The 15,684-nt window shown below is 35.2% G+C and overlaps 1 protein-coding gene across 2 annotated transcripts in view; it reads right to left on the bottom strand.

Annotated features, from left to right (window-relative positions):
* Positions 1 to 15,684, bottom strand: part of NCAM2 (neural cell adhesion molecule 2) — a 554,474-nt gene that overhangs the window by 241,813 nt on the left and 296,977 nt on the right. For both annotated transcript variants that reach the window (XM_010590350.3, XM_064273125.1), the window contains exons 2-4: positions 14,837 to 14,911; positions 10,937 to 11,143; positions 8,738 to 8,881 (exon numbers count right to left, since the gene is read on the bottom strand). In XM_010590350.3, coding sequence (XP_010588652.2) covers positions 8,738 to 8,881; positions 10,937 to 11,143; positions 14,837 to 14,911 — 426 coding nt within the window. The remainder of the gene's footprint in view (positions 1 to 8,737; positions 8,882 to 10,936; positions 11,144 to 14,836; positions 14,912 to 15,684) is intronic.

Raw genomic sequence — 15,684 nt, 5'->3', positions numbered from 1 at the left:
TGATCACGTAAAATAAGCTGGATACCCAAGGTAGCCACCCAGCCTACCATTACTTTCCATAACGTTAGTTTATCTTCATCCTAGTTTTGAAGCAGTACTAAGACCTTTCCGTTCTTATCAAGTTAAGAATGCTCTTATGTCTAGTCCTGCTTTGAAACATTTCATACAAGCAACACTCTAAATTGGTATATCCATAGATAGTGTCAAAAACTAACTATTTGGTAGGTACTTTCAAAAGCATTTGAGATACACTGGTGAATAACAAAGGCACAGCTCCCACATCCTTCAAACTTTTGTGCAAATTTTTGCTGTTGTTGTGGTTAGCTGCCATCAGGTCGGCCCCTGATTCATGCTTAAGGTACCTCGTCCCTGAGATATCTACAGTTTAAGTATACTTTATAGGCCAGTTCCAACATTCACTGTTCTTCCCCTATGTGCTGGCTTGCTAGGGAGGCTAGCGCAATCATGGAAGTCATCTGTAAAAACAGAATTGCCTCCTTCATTCTGGGTCACTGAAGACATGTGTGATGCAGAATCCTGCCTCTCCCTCTCCTGCCAATTGAAATTTCCATGACTGAGAAATAAATTGGTATGACATTAAGCCATTCAGATGTTGGGGCTTATTTGCCATTGCATTTCCTTAATGTGAGGGGAGAGATTTTGGCTGGAAAAATGAATAATCATCATACTACACTGTTATCATGTAACTTCAAGTCAATTCAGACTCATAGCAACCCTATATGACAGAGCAGAACTACCCAATAGGGTTCCCTAGGCTGTAATCTTTGAGAACAGGTTGCCAGGTCTCTTATTCCACACAGACACTGGTGGATTCCAATGGCCAACCTTTTGCTTGGCACCTGAGCACTTAACCATTGCACTACCAGACTGTCATTAAAAGAGGCAAGCAAGTGGTTACTTGTTGAGTAATAGCTAAAAAACAAACAAGACGTGAAAAAGCGCCAGATTCAGAGGCCATCTAAGGGAGAAAATACTGATTAAAAAGTTATAAGCATATGATTTTCAGCCCAGGAACTTTAAACTTGTTCATAATGTCTACAGCATCTTTTGGTTGACCCAAAATGTTTAAGCAGGTCTTTTCACCTGGTATATTAAAGCACAAACATAGAATTTCAAGTGAATAATTGGGAATAAAGGAAGGTAATATGCAAGAAATTTTGAAGCATAATTCATAAGAGGTCCTGGAGTTACTCAGAATTCCTAAAAAATACACAGTATTTCAAATTCAGTGAAAAGATTCCCATAGCTGGAAATTAGAATGAGAAGCATTAGTAAACAGAAACATTTACAAATTAGTGATGCACTTTGTCATATTTAGATCATTTTTTTTAATGTTGTACTATGCAATATACTAAAATATATTATGCCTTAAAATATAATATTTTAATGTTTGTAATTTATTTGAATTAAGAAAAATAGTAAAGGGTAACATTATTTTCAGAAAGTCAATACTTGATATAAAAGAGAAAGAATAAGAATCCACAAAATATATATTTTTGATAGGCATACACTCCTCACTTGTTAACATGCTTAGGTTCCAAAGACCAAGTTATTATGTGAAAGTCAGTGTTATGTGAAAATAGAGGTTGACCACATCAAATCACAAAATGCAGGATGACTACATCATTACGTAACTGCCAAATTACATCATTACATAACTGTTACACCAGTGAGTTCATGGCCCAGCCAAGTTGACACATAATCTTAACCCTCACAGTCAGCGTTACTCTAGCCTCATACCACAGCATACATTACTGTTACATTGTTAATGCATGAAATAGTCAGACAGTAGATTTTTTACTATTGTTGTAAATGTGAAATGTCAGATAATAAGACAGTAAATAAGTGAGTAGTAGGAGTATATCAGTGTTTCTTCTAATTGCAAAATTCTAGCTTTGAATGGGTATTTCAATATATTATTTTTACTATTTGTAAGAAAGCTGTCAGGGCATTAGGAAGACATTAGTTACCTGCTAAATCTACATACATATAACATTATATATGTTCGCATAAAAAAAAAAACAACTTTTCCATGCAGAAAACAATTAAAATCTTTCTCGAATTCTAAATGTGTGTGTAAAGTCCACGAACTGATGTCAGCAAACTATCAGACCAAAGTATATCATTAATAATTGTTTCCAGAAAATATCTGATGAAGCCACAGCTTTAATTGTTGCACTCTATTTGTCTTCCCCACTAAACTATAAAAAAAACTGTAAAAAAAATCAAACACAGACTGCCACATCTTTCTTCTGGGAGCAGCTGGTGGGTTGGAATCACTGACCTTTTGATTAGCAAATGCTTAACCACTAAAGACACCAGGGTAATCTCACTAAATTATAGACATTTAATAACAGTGAACTTACCTTGTTAACTATGGATACTATAAAAAAGATATATATTTTTTCATTATTGTAGTAAGGAATATAAATGAAATCAGATAAAACTCAATATGCTATCTGCTTTATCCTTCTTCAAGTAGGTTATTTCCTCAGTCCTTTGTTTTCAATCTATACTAGCTCAAGGGTCAGTTTCAATTACTTGTATTGTTTCAATTACCATCTATTTTTGATGACACATTTTATTTTTCTTCAGACCAGACTATTCATCTGAGATCTGTAACCAACTAATTACAGTTTACAAGATGTACCTATGTAGAAGGATTGTAAGTATCTCAATTTTAGCATGTCGAAATTTAGGTCACTATATCCATCTGAAATTTCTCATCTGATATTCTTCAGCTCTGTGAATGCCAGTCAATGGAATGGTTTTCCTCAGGCAAATTCCATGAGTCATACTTGACTTCTGCATCTCTGTTTGCATATCCAATCAACTCCACGTCCTATCACTTGTTCCTCTGACAGTAACCCAAGCTACCCAGCGCCATCGAGTCGATTCCGACTCATAGCAACCCTATAGGACAGAGTAGAACTGCCCCATAGAGTTTCCAAGGAGTGCCTGGCAGATTCAAACTGCCATCCCTTTGGTTAGCAGCCATAGCACTTAACCACTACGACACCAGGGTCTCCCCTTTGACATTACTCAAAGTCTCCACCTCCTCCAGCATTATTTCATTGGCATCTGCACTGTTCTCTCGGAAGCTGAAATTTTGTCTTCATTCTCATCCAATTCATTCTCCCCACTGAGGCATTAATATCTTTCTTAAATACATATCAGATCACATCATTCCCTTGATTGAAATCCTTCGAGGATCTCCCCAGTGCATAATGTCCACACATTCCTTAGCAGAGATTTCAAGGCCATGTCAAATTGGCTAGGCCTTTCTCTCCAGCCTCCTTTCTTATCGGTCCCTTATTTTATTCATTAATTTAAGTCTTAGGAGTGTACATATTCACAAGCTCTAGTTATTCTGAACTTATTCCAGTTTCAGAACCTGCCATTCATTCTGTGTTTCACCTCTGGGCCCACTGTGAATAGCATTCTCTCTTTCTGAAAAAAAAAAAAAAACCTGGAACCTTTTATTTGATTAATTCCTACTCATATTTAAAGGTCATTTTTTCCTCCAGGCAAGTGATTTTGACACCCTTCCCTGCCCTAATTAGATTAGGTGCTCCTTCTTTATCATCCGTTTTCACTGAATTTACCATAGGCCTCAGCTTACTTTGTTTTCACTCATTTACCTATTTCTGTTTCCCACTAAACTATAGATATTGAAGGACAGTGGACTTAATTATCTTGTTGACTACTGAAACCCCAATCTCTAATACACTAGCTAGCATATACTAAGTATTCAGTAAGTATTGGCTGCATCTTTTATACTAGAAGTTGAATACATTAAAATGTTATTAAAAAAAATATGATGGTATCCATGATTTTTGATGCAGCATGGTGTCAATCAGAGCATTTGGAAATTTTAAGAGATACTTCTCAAACTTGTCAAGGTTGAGTGGGCATCTGAAAATAGCATAGCCAACAGGACATCACTGAAAAACATTATATTCAATTTTTTTAACGAACATTTTTACTCCCTAAATGCTTAGATTTTAAAGCATAAAGAACTTTTAATGAGTGATATGGAAAACCTCTACTACAAGCATTCTGTAGGAATTTAAATTTTGAAACATCTGCCACATAGATGCTACCACAAGTATAGTTAATAAGATGGGCACTTGCATGTTATTGTTGTTTTACCTGGAGTTTTTGAATTGTACCACTGTACCAAGTTTTTTTTTTTTTTTTTTTTTTACCAAGTTAAGACAACAGAAAGCTACCTGGATCCACTATATTATTAAAAATCCCCATTCATGTTTCTTTCAAAGTTATAAACCTAATCTCTTTCCACTAGCACTAATAAAGAAACCACATAAGATACAGTCATGACAAAGCCCTAAAACAGTTAAATGGGAAAAGACAGTCTTTTTAACAAATGGTGCTGGCATAACTAGATATCCGTCTGCAAAAAAATGAAACAAGACCCATACCTCATACCATGTACAAAAACTAACTCCAAATGGATTAAAGACCTAAATATAAAATCTAAAATGATAAAGATCATGGAAGAAAAACTAGGGACAACACTAGGAGCCCTAATACATGGCATAAACAGCATATAAAACATTACTAACAATGCAGAAGGAAAACTAGATAACTGCGAGGTCCTAAAAATCAAACACCTATGCTCATCCAAAGACTTCACCAAAACAGTAAAAAGACTACCTACAGACTGGGAAAAAGTTTTTAGCTATGACATTTCCGATCAGCACCTGATCTCTAAAATCTACATGATACTGCAAAAACTCAACTACAAAAAGATAAATAACCCAATTAAAAAATGGGCAAAGGATATGAACAGACACTTCACTAAAGAAGACATTCAGGTAGCTAACAGATACATGAGGAAATGCTCACAATAATTATGCATTAGAGAAATGCAAATCAAAATTACAATGAGATTTCATCTCACTCCAACAAGGCTGGCATTAATCCAAAAAACACAAAACAATAAATGTTGGAGAGGCTATGGAGAGATTGGAACAATTGTAACACTGCTGGTGGGAATGTAAAATGGTACAACCACTTTGGAAACCAATTTGGCACTTCCTTAAAAAGCTAGAAATAGAACTACCATACGATCCAGCAATCCCACTCCTTGGAATACATCCTAGAGAAATAAGAGCCTTTACAAGAACAGATATATGCACACCCATGTTCATTGCAGCACTGTTTAAAATAGCAAAAAGACAGAAGCAACCAAGGTGCCCATCAATGGAAGAATGGATAAATAAATTATGGTATATTCACACAATGGAATACTACACATCGATAAAGAATAGCGAGGAATCTATGAAACATTTCATAACATGGAGGAATCTGGAAGGCATTATGAGCAGTGAAATTAGTCAGTTGCAAAAGGACAAATATTGTATAAGACCACAATTATAAGAACTCAAGAAATAGTTTAAACAGAGAAGAAAATATTCTTTGATGGTTACCAGGTGGTGGGGGGGAGGGAAGGTACATGGGGGCATTCACTAATTAGATAGTAGATAAGAACTGCTTTAGGTGATGAGAAAGACAACACACAATACAGGCGAGGTCAGCACAACTGGACTAAATGCAAAGCAAAGAAGTTTCCGGAACAAACTGAATGTTTCAAAGGTCAGCGTTGCAGGGGCGGGGGTTTGGGGACCATGGTTTCAGGGGACATCTAAGTCAATTCGCATAATAAAATCTTTTAAGAAAACATTCTGCATCCCACCTTGGAGAGAGGCGTATGGGATCTTAAATGCTAGCAAGCAGCCATCAAAGATGCATCAATTGGTCTCAACCCACCTGGATCAAAGCAGAATGAAGAACACCAAGGACATGAGGTAATTATGAGTCCAAGAGACAGAAAGGGCCACATGAACCAGAGACTGCATCAGCCTGAGACCAGAAGAACTAGATGGTGCCCGCCTACAACTGATGGCTGCCCTGACAGAGAATGCAACAGAGAGCCCCTGAGGGAGCAGGAGAGCAGTGGGATGCAGACCCCAAATTCTCGTAAAAAGACCAGACTTAATTGTCTGACTGAGACTAGAAGGACCCCGGTGGTCATGGCCCCCAGACCTTCTGTTGGCCCAGGACAGGAACCATTCCAAAAGCCAACTCTTCAAACAGGGATTGGACTGGACAATGGGTTGGAGAGGGATACTGGTGAGGAGTGAGCTTCTTAGATCGGGTGGACATTTGAGACTATGTTCGCATCTCCTGCCTGGAGGGGAGATGAGAGGGTAGAGGGGGTTAGAAGCTGGCGAAATGGACACAAAAAAAAGAGAGAGTGGAGGGAGGGAGTGGGTTGTCTCATTAGGGGGAGAGCAATTGGGAGTATGTAACAAGGTGTACACAAGTTTTTGTGTGAGAGACTGACTTGACTTGTAAACTTTCACTTAAAGCAAAATAAAATTTTTTTAAAAAAAGATACAGTCATGTGAAGAATACTACTTCTTATAAATTCATTAAGAATGTACACAGGGTTTGATGACAAACTATGTGACAAGTTGCTCTAATTTTACAACGTTAGAAAAGTCTGTTCTTCCTCATGATTTACTTGCATCCTTTTATGTGTTATAGTAAAAAAAAAAAAAAAAGATTAAAACAAAAACAACAATATTTTTGTCTCCTTTTTGTTTTGCCTGCCATATTTATTTCTAGTCATAAGCCCTGATGGCACAGTGGTTAAGAGGTAAGGCTGCTAACCAAAAGGCTGGCAGTTGAAATCCACCAGCTGCTCCTTAGAAACCCTACAGGGCAGTTCTACACTGTCCTATAAGGTCACTACGAGTCAGAATTGACTTGATGGCAACGGGTTTGGTTTTTTGGTGTTTTACCTACACTGGATTTTCTGATCGTATATCTAGTTTAAATGCATGTAATTTTAGTATAACTGACACCTAGGATCTAAAAACTCAACCAGAAGAGATAAGAAAGATAAATGTCATTGATTGAGAACCAGCCATATCACCAAATATGTTTTTCATTCATCAAATAAATATTTATTTTATGCCTAAGGTCTTATTTAAAGCTCAGCATCATTTTTTTTTTTAATTGATAATTATTCCTGGTTAACAGATGAATAATTTTAATTAGGTACAGAGCAGTTAGAAGAGCTGTTCGAAGCCTCAGGGCCTAGGAAAGGAGTAGAGGCAAAATAGAATCCCAATTCACATCACAGCAGCCTGGGATACTGGGGACAGAATACCAACGCTGTAGCACAGAAGCATCATTTTGACCTCCCCACTACACCTGACCATCAATCTTTGCTTTGAGGCTCTATGTATGTTTTTACAATGTACCTAATTTCAAAATCCTCTTGTAGTTAAGGGTACTTAAACCAGATGCAGAAACCCTGGTGGCACAGTGGTTAAGTGCTACGGCTGCTAACCAGAAGGTTGGCAGTTTGAATCTACCTGGTGCTCCTTGGAAACTCTATGGGGCAGTTCTACTCTGTCCTACAAGGTCGCTATGAGTCAGAATTGACTTGCGGCAACAGGATTGTGTTTTTTTTTTTTTTTTGGTTAAACCAGATGCACATTAGAAAGCTAAGACTGGGCAACCTGGAAATATTTAGACATTGTCACTTAACTAATACTCATGGGCTGCTTTTTATTTATTACTGTAGGAAAACGAAGCTGAAAATGAGTTGCACAACTTGCCCATACCATTTATTAATTAATTCTAACACAGATATTCTAAAATAAAAAAGAGGAAATAGAGGGTTATTTCTCACTAACTTGTGATAGAAAAAAAAGGGCCAATAACTAACTAGCACTAAATATGCTGAGTCTAGAAAAATTCCTTCAAAATTAAAAAAAAAAATGACTGTTGTAAATGATTAAGTTCTCTGAATATATTTAAAAATAGATGCTAACTCTCTCCTTTTTCTCTCTTACACTGTAGAAATTTCATCTCTTAGAATCACAGAACAGAATCATCTGAGATTATTTAAAAAGACTCAATTATTTGGTACCTCTCTGGAATGCAGGTGCATTGAAAAATGTTCTAAATTGAAAGTGCTCCCAATGCACAATGGGAAAGTAGCATAATGTAGGCAAATTACGCTTTCAATTTCAGATGTCATATTATTCTGGAATTTTAGCTCTGTCTGAATCAAAATCATGAAGACAACTGCAATGAATATACTTTTCTACTACCCATATGTATCTTACCATAATATTTAGAACACGTAGGTATCCTTGATAGAATAGTCCCAGAATAATAAAGAGAATCCATATAGATATCAAGTTTACATATGGTGAAGCCATGGGATCATGTCTGAAATACGATACGTAGAATCTAATGCATGAGGATTGCTGTCGTCGTTTACTTAGTATCGGCAGGCTGTTTGGAAGGTATTAATCTTTGCTTGAGTATACAGCAGAGGCGGTAAACTTCTTCCGTAAAGCACCCATGTAGTAAATATTTTAGATTTTGTAGGAAAAAATCACCTGTGTCACAGCTACTCAACTTTGCACAAAAGTAGCTGTAGACAATACATACCGGTTGACCATGGTGTTCCAGTAACACCTCACAAAAACAGTAGGTAGGTGGAATTTGGCTCTCAGGCCATAGTATAGAACTTTAAGGTTCTCAAAATAGTTGTTTGACCTTTATGATCAAAGAGCTCAATTTCTGTAGTTAGCCAGGTAGATAAAGACTTTTAAAAACATATAGTATTGTTAAAACATATAACTTAGAGAGTTACCAAAATACTAACTGTCGGAAATGGTGGTGACTTCCTCATTATGATACAACCAGCTGACAACAGGTGCAGGTGAACTGCTAACTCTGCAAACCACTTCCGCGTCCTCTCCTTGTTTGAATTCTTGAGGAGACACCACTTCTCTGAAAGTGAGCTTTTCTGTATTGAAAAAGAAAAACCCATCATAAAGTATTATTGCCTATTTCTCTCAGTATCATTCCAAAATCTATGCTTATTGATTTTACAATAATTAGGTGGACTTAGATTATCTGGAGCTCTAGTGGTGCAGTGGTTAAAGAGCTTGTCTGCTAACTAGAAGGTTAGTGGTTCAAAGCCACCAGCAGCAACATGGGAGAAAGATGTGAAAGTCTTCTTCCGTAAAGATTTATAGCCTTGGAAACCCTATAAGGCAGTTCTGCTCAAAAAAAAAAAAAAAAAAAAGTCTTTACTCCTTTACCATCAAACATAAAAACATTAGGGATTTTCCTCTGACATTATTTAAAATAATGTAAAATTTTTCCAAATACTGTGTCTATGAAATGACCATTCTAATTTAAGTTTCTGCTGTTTGTGAAATAGATGTGGGAGTCACACAAATAAAGATATCTTTTCTCAAGGAGCTTAGAATCAGATATGGAAAAAAGGTCAAATCAGGAAAGCTGATTGAAAATCCAACAGGAATCACTACTGTGGTAATGTTGTACTACAAACCCCAGGCCCCCATCTCCTGTTTCTAAATCAAGAAAAAGCTATAATGAAGAGGCAGCTTATGAGCAAGTATTCTACATATTTAAAGCTTTTGTACTATACATCTATCCCATATGGATTGTAAACAATTGTTCTAAAGATTTTATGCAAATTTAATTTATTCCTCACAAACGGTCTATGAGGTAGACACTATTATTGTATCCATTTTATAGATGAGGAAACTGAAGGCAAAGAGGTTAAGCAATTTGCTGGAGGTCAAAAAGTAAAGTGGTATAGCCTGGTTTCAAGCCCAGGGAATCAGCAGATTCCCAAACAATGTTCCTAAACAGGTTAAAAAAAAATAATGATCGCTAAATATGAGAAAGAGAAAAGAAGGCAGATAGGAATCAATCAGTACCAAACCATAAAATAAAGTTTAAGTGTGGAAAACCCAGTTAATGAAAACGCCTGGTGGTGCAGAATCCCAGGTAGACATTATTCTTTGCTAGGTGGGTTTTCAGATTTCTCTCTGTCCATTCCTGTTCACTGGCCCCTCCCCAGTTCTCATTCTAGCTAGGCTGGTCAGTGCTATCACATATGCAATTTCATCTGTTGTAAGCATGAGCTTTTATTTAAGAGGCAAAGCATAACCCCACTAAATTTCGTATTATGGAATAAATTGCTATTTTCTATTCTTAGAATTTTCATGGCAAGAGAAAATTAAAACATTTTCATTTACATTATTTAAAAAACAGAATTGGCTCCATGTTTATATGTTTGTGTCTATGTACCTATTCCCTAGTACCTATTCTATTTTAGAGACTTACTTATTCTACAGTAAAATGTTCAACTCACAGCGACCCTATAGGACAGAGTAGAACTGCCCCATACAGTTTCCAAGGAGCACCTGGTGGATTTGAACTGCCACCAAGATCGCTATAAGTTGGCATGGACTCAACAGCAATTGGTTTGTTTTGTTTTTTAATAGTAAAATATAAGGAAACCTGGTAGCACAGAGGTTAAGCACTCTGCTGCTAATCAAAATTTGGAGGTGGAATGCACCCAGCCACTCCATGGAAGAAACACCTGGTGATCTGCTCCCATAAAGATTAAAAAAACAGCCAAACTTGTTGCCGTCAAGTTGATTCTGACTCACAGTGACCCTACAGGACAGAGTAGAACTGCCCCATAGGGTTTCCAAGGAGTGGGTGGTAGATTCGAACTGCCAGAATTCTGCTTAGCAGCCAAATGCTTAACCACTACACTACCAAGGCCCATAACAATTACAACCTAGAAGACCCTATAGGGCAGTTCTACTCTGTCACATGGGGTTGCTAAGAGTTGAAAATCAACTCGACAGCACCCAACAGCAGTAGTAAAATATATGTAAGTTGTAAAGGTCTAAGAACACTGCCTGGCACTCAACAGGTATTAGTTTATATCATTAAATTCATTTGATTTTGCTTGATTTTTTAAAATAAGAAACGGTACTTTTATTCAACTAAAAGTTATAAATACAGCACTTACGGTAAATTTCCAAAACAACTGTAGCTTCTTGCGTCTGTCCTTTGGCATCTGTTGCTTGACAACGATATATCCCTGCATCTTCTATGTTTGCGTTGTATATGGTTAATCTTGACCTAACACCATCCTTCTGCACAGCTACTCTCTGTGTAGAAATTATCTTTTCTCCTTGGGGATTATACCAGTCTATAATCTCAGGTTCACCAATTGCTGCAAAGAGCCGTAAGAAGGAAACATTTGGCAATGTGTTTAAAGTGTTTGTTTTGACATTGACATTTACTGTTATGCAACAACTTTTAACAATTTAGAAGAAAATGTTCATTGGAGGAAGACTGGGAATCTGAAAATCTTACAAAATTGCAAGTAAACACAAATGTTAGCCCACATGCTCGTCCTTATTTAGCCAACTCGAAGTTTGAGTAAGCAAATCCAGAAGTCCCACAGGAAACCTCCTGCATGGTGTTTATCCCATCATATTTGAACCCTTGCTTTGGTAATCCACATAGGTTATTACTACACTTAAGTGCTGAAATGGCCTTGGCCACTGAGCAAGACATAAATCTTACTTGATGTATCTGAACAAAAGTGCCATTACTAACATGATTTTGAAGGCTAAATTCTCTTTGCTAGGGTTATGAGATAGCATGATTTTTCCTGAAAAAAACACAGAGCTCACAAAAATGAAAATATATTGCTAAAGAAACTTTGGCCTTTGATGATACTGAATTTTGAATTAATTTACCAACTTATTAAACTTGTACTGGTAAGGCCAATAGGAATTTTTAAAGTGGAGTGCTAATCGTCTCTTTTTCCCAACTGAAATAAGTAGTTTCATCCTTTTAAATCTAAAGCTGTTAACTATTTAATCATGTGATAATTAGAATGCATTGAAATGATACCTATACTGCAAGGCAATTACAACCAAATCATTACAGGGTAAACATTTATTTAAGGTTTCCAATTCAACATCTAGGTTATTATCTTCTTTGTAGAAACTGGAGCTTCCTGTGCTTGCTTTTAGTCACTCAAAGGGTGTATTTCACCCAATTACTTGAGATAATTTGTGGAAGCAGGATACACTATGAACTCAGAAATATCTGGGGAAAATGTATAATGTCAACTAACAACTTCAGGACCACTTTAAAGCAAAATTGTTCATTCTCATTTTTTTTCCCCAAGAAGTGGTTTGAGAAACAAATTCCTCTCTTTTCTATATTTAGACATGCCTCGAGCAAAAAGTATAAAACTTTAGATATATTTTAAATGGATATTAGTTAGGTACCTTCAGTTTTTCTTAAAGAACCATGAAACCATAGTACTTAAAAGATAGCTCACTGTTTTGGGTAGGAGGTGGGAGGTGTTGTTGTTTTTATTTCTCTCTCAATAGAAAAGTTTAAAAAAAAATTCAAAAGTACATCATTTTACACTCAAACAATATAGAAATATTATTTCAAACAGTAACTTAAATAGGACATTTAATATTTTAGAAATTTTCAATCTTAATTACTTGCTATCGAATTTCATTGTAATGGAGAGTTCTCTTAACACAGAACAGTTTAATCTGGGTTTCCATAAAACAGTCATAGTCTTCTTTGTTCAGGCATTTTAAATCATAATTTCCAATGAAATTTTCCACATTATTTTACTGATAAGCTTGCACTACTGGCCAGATTATTAATATATACTCTTAAACACTTTATTTCCTTGAAAATTAGCTATAAAAATGCATTTGCTATATGTGACACACTCTTATTTACTTCTCTGAGGGCATGGCCACATTCTAGTTTAAACTTAAGACATATTTATTTTATTAGGTTTTAAATGTATATGTTTTAGGTTGTCTGGCAACTCCAGAGTGACAGCTACATATTCAGAATTGTGTGGCTAGCACAGAAAATATATGCAAACATTTTAATTCACATCGGTTATTTTTGGATGGTTATTTTTCTACAATACTTAATAAGGCCACTTCCATGGGTGCAGTACAGGTTTTGTTTATACACCTTTATATAAGCATGTTAATCCTCACTTTTAAATTACATTTTAATTTGAATCTTTGTAATATATACAGAAAAACTTACATTATATGATTTATACCTTACCAAAAAAAAAAAACCCTTGCCATCAAGTCGATTCCAACTCATAGCGACCCTACAGGACAGAGTAGAACTGCCCCATAGGGTTTCCAAGGAGCCATGGGTGGATCTGAACTGTTGACCTTTTGGTTAGTAGGCAAACACTTAACAACTGTGCCACCAGGGCTCTGATTTATATCATAGTAGTATGCTAAGAGATAAAAATGAAACAATTTTATTTTAAAAATTCAATTTTAAACTATTTTATTATTCTGTGATTACATGATACAATTGAGGTGTGTTTGTGTGTGTATAGATAAAATATGGGTGAGACTTAGAAACACTGACAATTGATTTATAATCTTATGCCAGAGCTGTTCCTGACATGATGAATGGTGTTGAATCAATCTTTTCCCTACTTTCCGCTTTTCCATTTGTCAATATACAAAAAGTATTATCAACATACCTATCAATTCAGACTTTTAAGAAGAATCATGGGTTTTACAGAAGAATAACGGTAATTTAATTTTCAAAATATATAACATTTTGCCTATATTACAGATATGATTTATAAATATGCTATTATGACTAAGTTTCCAGTTTTATTAATTTTTGTAATACGAATAAGTCATTCTCAAGACAACTTTTGAAATGCATTTTATATCATTGATGACTATTTTATTCCAACATTTTGAATTGCTTTAATATAATCAAGGATAGAAAAAATTCTAAAATATCCTTATAAGCAATTCTGTCACTAAACAAGAATTTATTTTTTAAACTTTAAATATGAAGGCTAGTATACATAAAAATGAATGCAATGAATATAACTAAAAGTTGAATATATTCATTTGTGAGTTCCTCAGCGCACTGAATTTCAATTTGATGCTCAAGTACTTAAACGTTTTATGAATGAATTCTGCAGGTACATGGTTAACTGAATGAGTCCTACAGGATACTTTTTAAATTTTTTGTTCTTGTTGAAAGTACATACAGCCAAAGATCATTTCAACCATTTCTACAAGTACAATTCAATGATACTGATTACTTTCTTCAAGTTGTGCTACCATTCTCGCTATCCTTTCCCAAATTACTCTACCACCATTATCTTAAACTCATTGGCCCCTAGGCTTCCCATCCAACCTTTCAAGTTGTCACTGTCAATTTGACCTCATATACATAATTCTTTAAGACAGCATAAAGCTCAAAGCAGATGTACTTTACCAATTAAGATAAGCTATTTTTTGGTTCGGAGAAGACTTCAGGGAATAGTTTTAAAGTTTAAAGTTTAAAGATTATCTCAGGGCAACTGTTTGGAGTTTCATACCGCTTCAACAACTCTAGGAAGTCTGGATTAACAGTCAAATCAATCCAGCAACAGCTTTCCTGATTAAGTAAATATCTAATTTAAAGTTAAAATTTTCATTTAGGTGTAACAACAGTACAGTATGCCATATCTAACTTATTCACTGAATAATTATAAAGATGGTTGTTATAATATTTACAGTCATTCTAATACTACTGTTTAGACAGGAATACTAAAAATATTTAAAAGTTAGACATACATTATGTATGATAGTTATTTTCAAAATAAATGTCCTAGTTTGGTAATCAAAATTAATAACTTAAAATTAACAGAAATAAAATTGATGGCACTTCATATGCAAAATGGAAGTATAATATTTTTTCAGTCATTAAAGAGCCAATGAATATATAAGACATTATTTTTTGAGAATTGAATTTTTAACTACTTAAACTTTAGACACTGTATTTTGTCAATAATTAATCATAAAAGAAGTAACCTAAAAATATTTATAGAAATACATACCTGAACATGTGAAGAATTTAGATTCACCCACACTAAGCTCTACTTTGCTAAGCGAAATCGTCACTTGAAGAAGAGCTGAAAAAAATATCCGAGTAACAATTAATTGTGATTTCAAATATGAATTCCAAAATCTTAATACCTAATGTCTAAACCACATTGTCTTGGTCACAATTATTTTTGTCCCCTATTTTTTTTTTTGTCTAGAAAGAGAACAGGAAATTTTGTAAGATACAATCCAACCACATTATATCTGATAGATTATTAATGTATTTCACAATCAGACCAAATACATCACTTAATCAAGCTAATATGTTTATTTTGTGAGTCAGGTGAAAGAGCAAATTCATAATTAGATTTTCCATATTCACTGGCTAGGCCTTGATGTGTTACCACTGGGCAGAAGCCAAAGAAAATTTTGCCCGTCAGTTGGAAACTTGCTTGAAAGAGTAAAGCCTACACTGTCATTACAATAATAAACATATAAGTTAACTTCATTTTGACCTACTAAAATATTGCGATGAAAGGAGGCATGCACACAGAAGGGGAGCACTGTCATGTAGGGAAGGTGAATGAGTAAACCATATAACCATACTCACTAAAAGTGAAGTGAAGGAACTGGTATGCTAACAACAGGATAGAGGGGATGCCCAATATTTTAAATACGTTTGTTGTAAAGACATTTGAAGTAAAATGGTTGGATATTCTACAATTTAACACGTAATTAAAATTATGCTTTAAAACAAATTGATAGGCTTTTATTTTTAATAATATGATGAGCAGAATAGTTTGACCACTCTCCAAAGTCTTTCCTTACCATCCCATGCTCCCAGAAACTGCATAGCTGAGTT

Source organism: Loxodonta africana, chromosome 20 (genome assembly GCF_030014295.1).
Source record: "Loxodonta africana isolate mLoxAfr1 chromosome 20, mLoxAfr1.hap2, whole genome shotgun sequence".
NCBI classification, from domain to species: domain Eukaryota; kingdom Metazoa; phylum Chordata; class Mammalia; order Proboscidea; family Elephantidae; genus Loxodonta; species Loxodonta africana.
The sequence above is the reverse complement of the archived record's forward strand: the minus strand, read 5'-3'. Positions and strand labels throughout refer to the sequence as shown.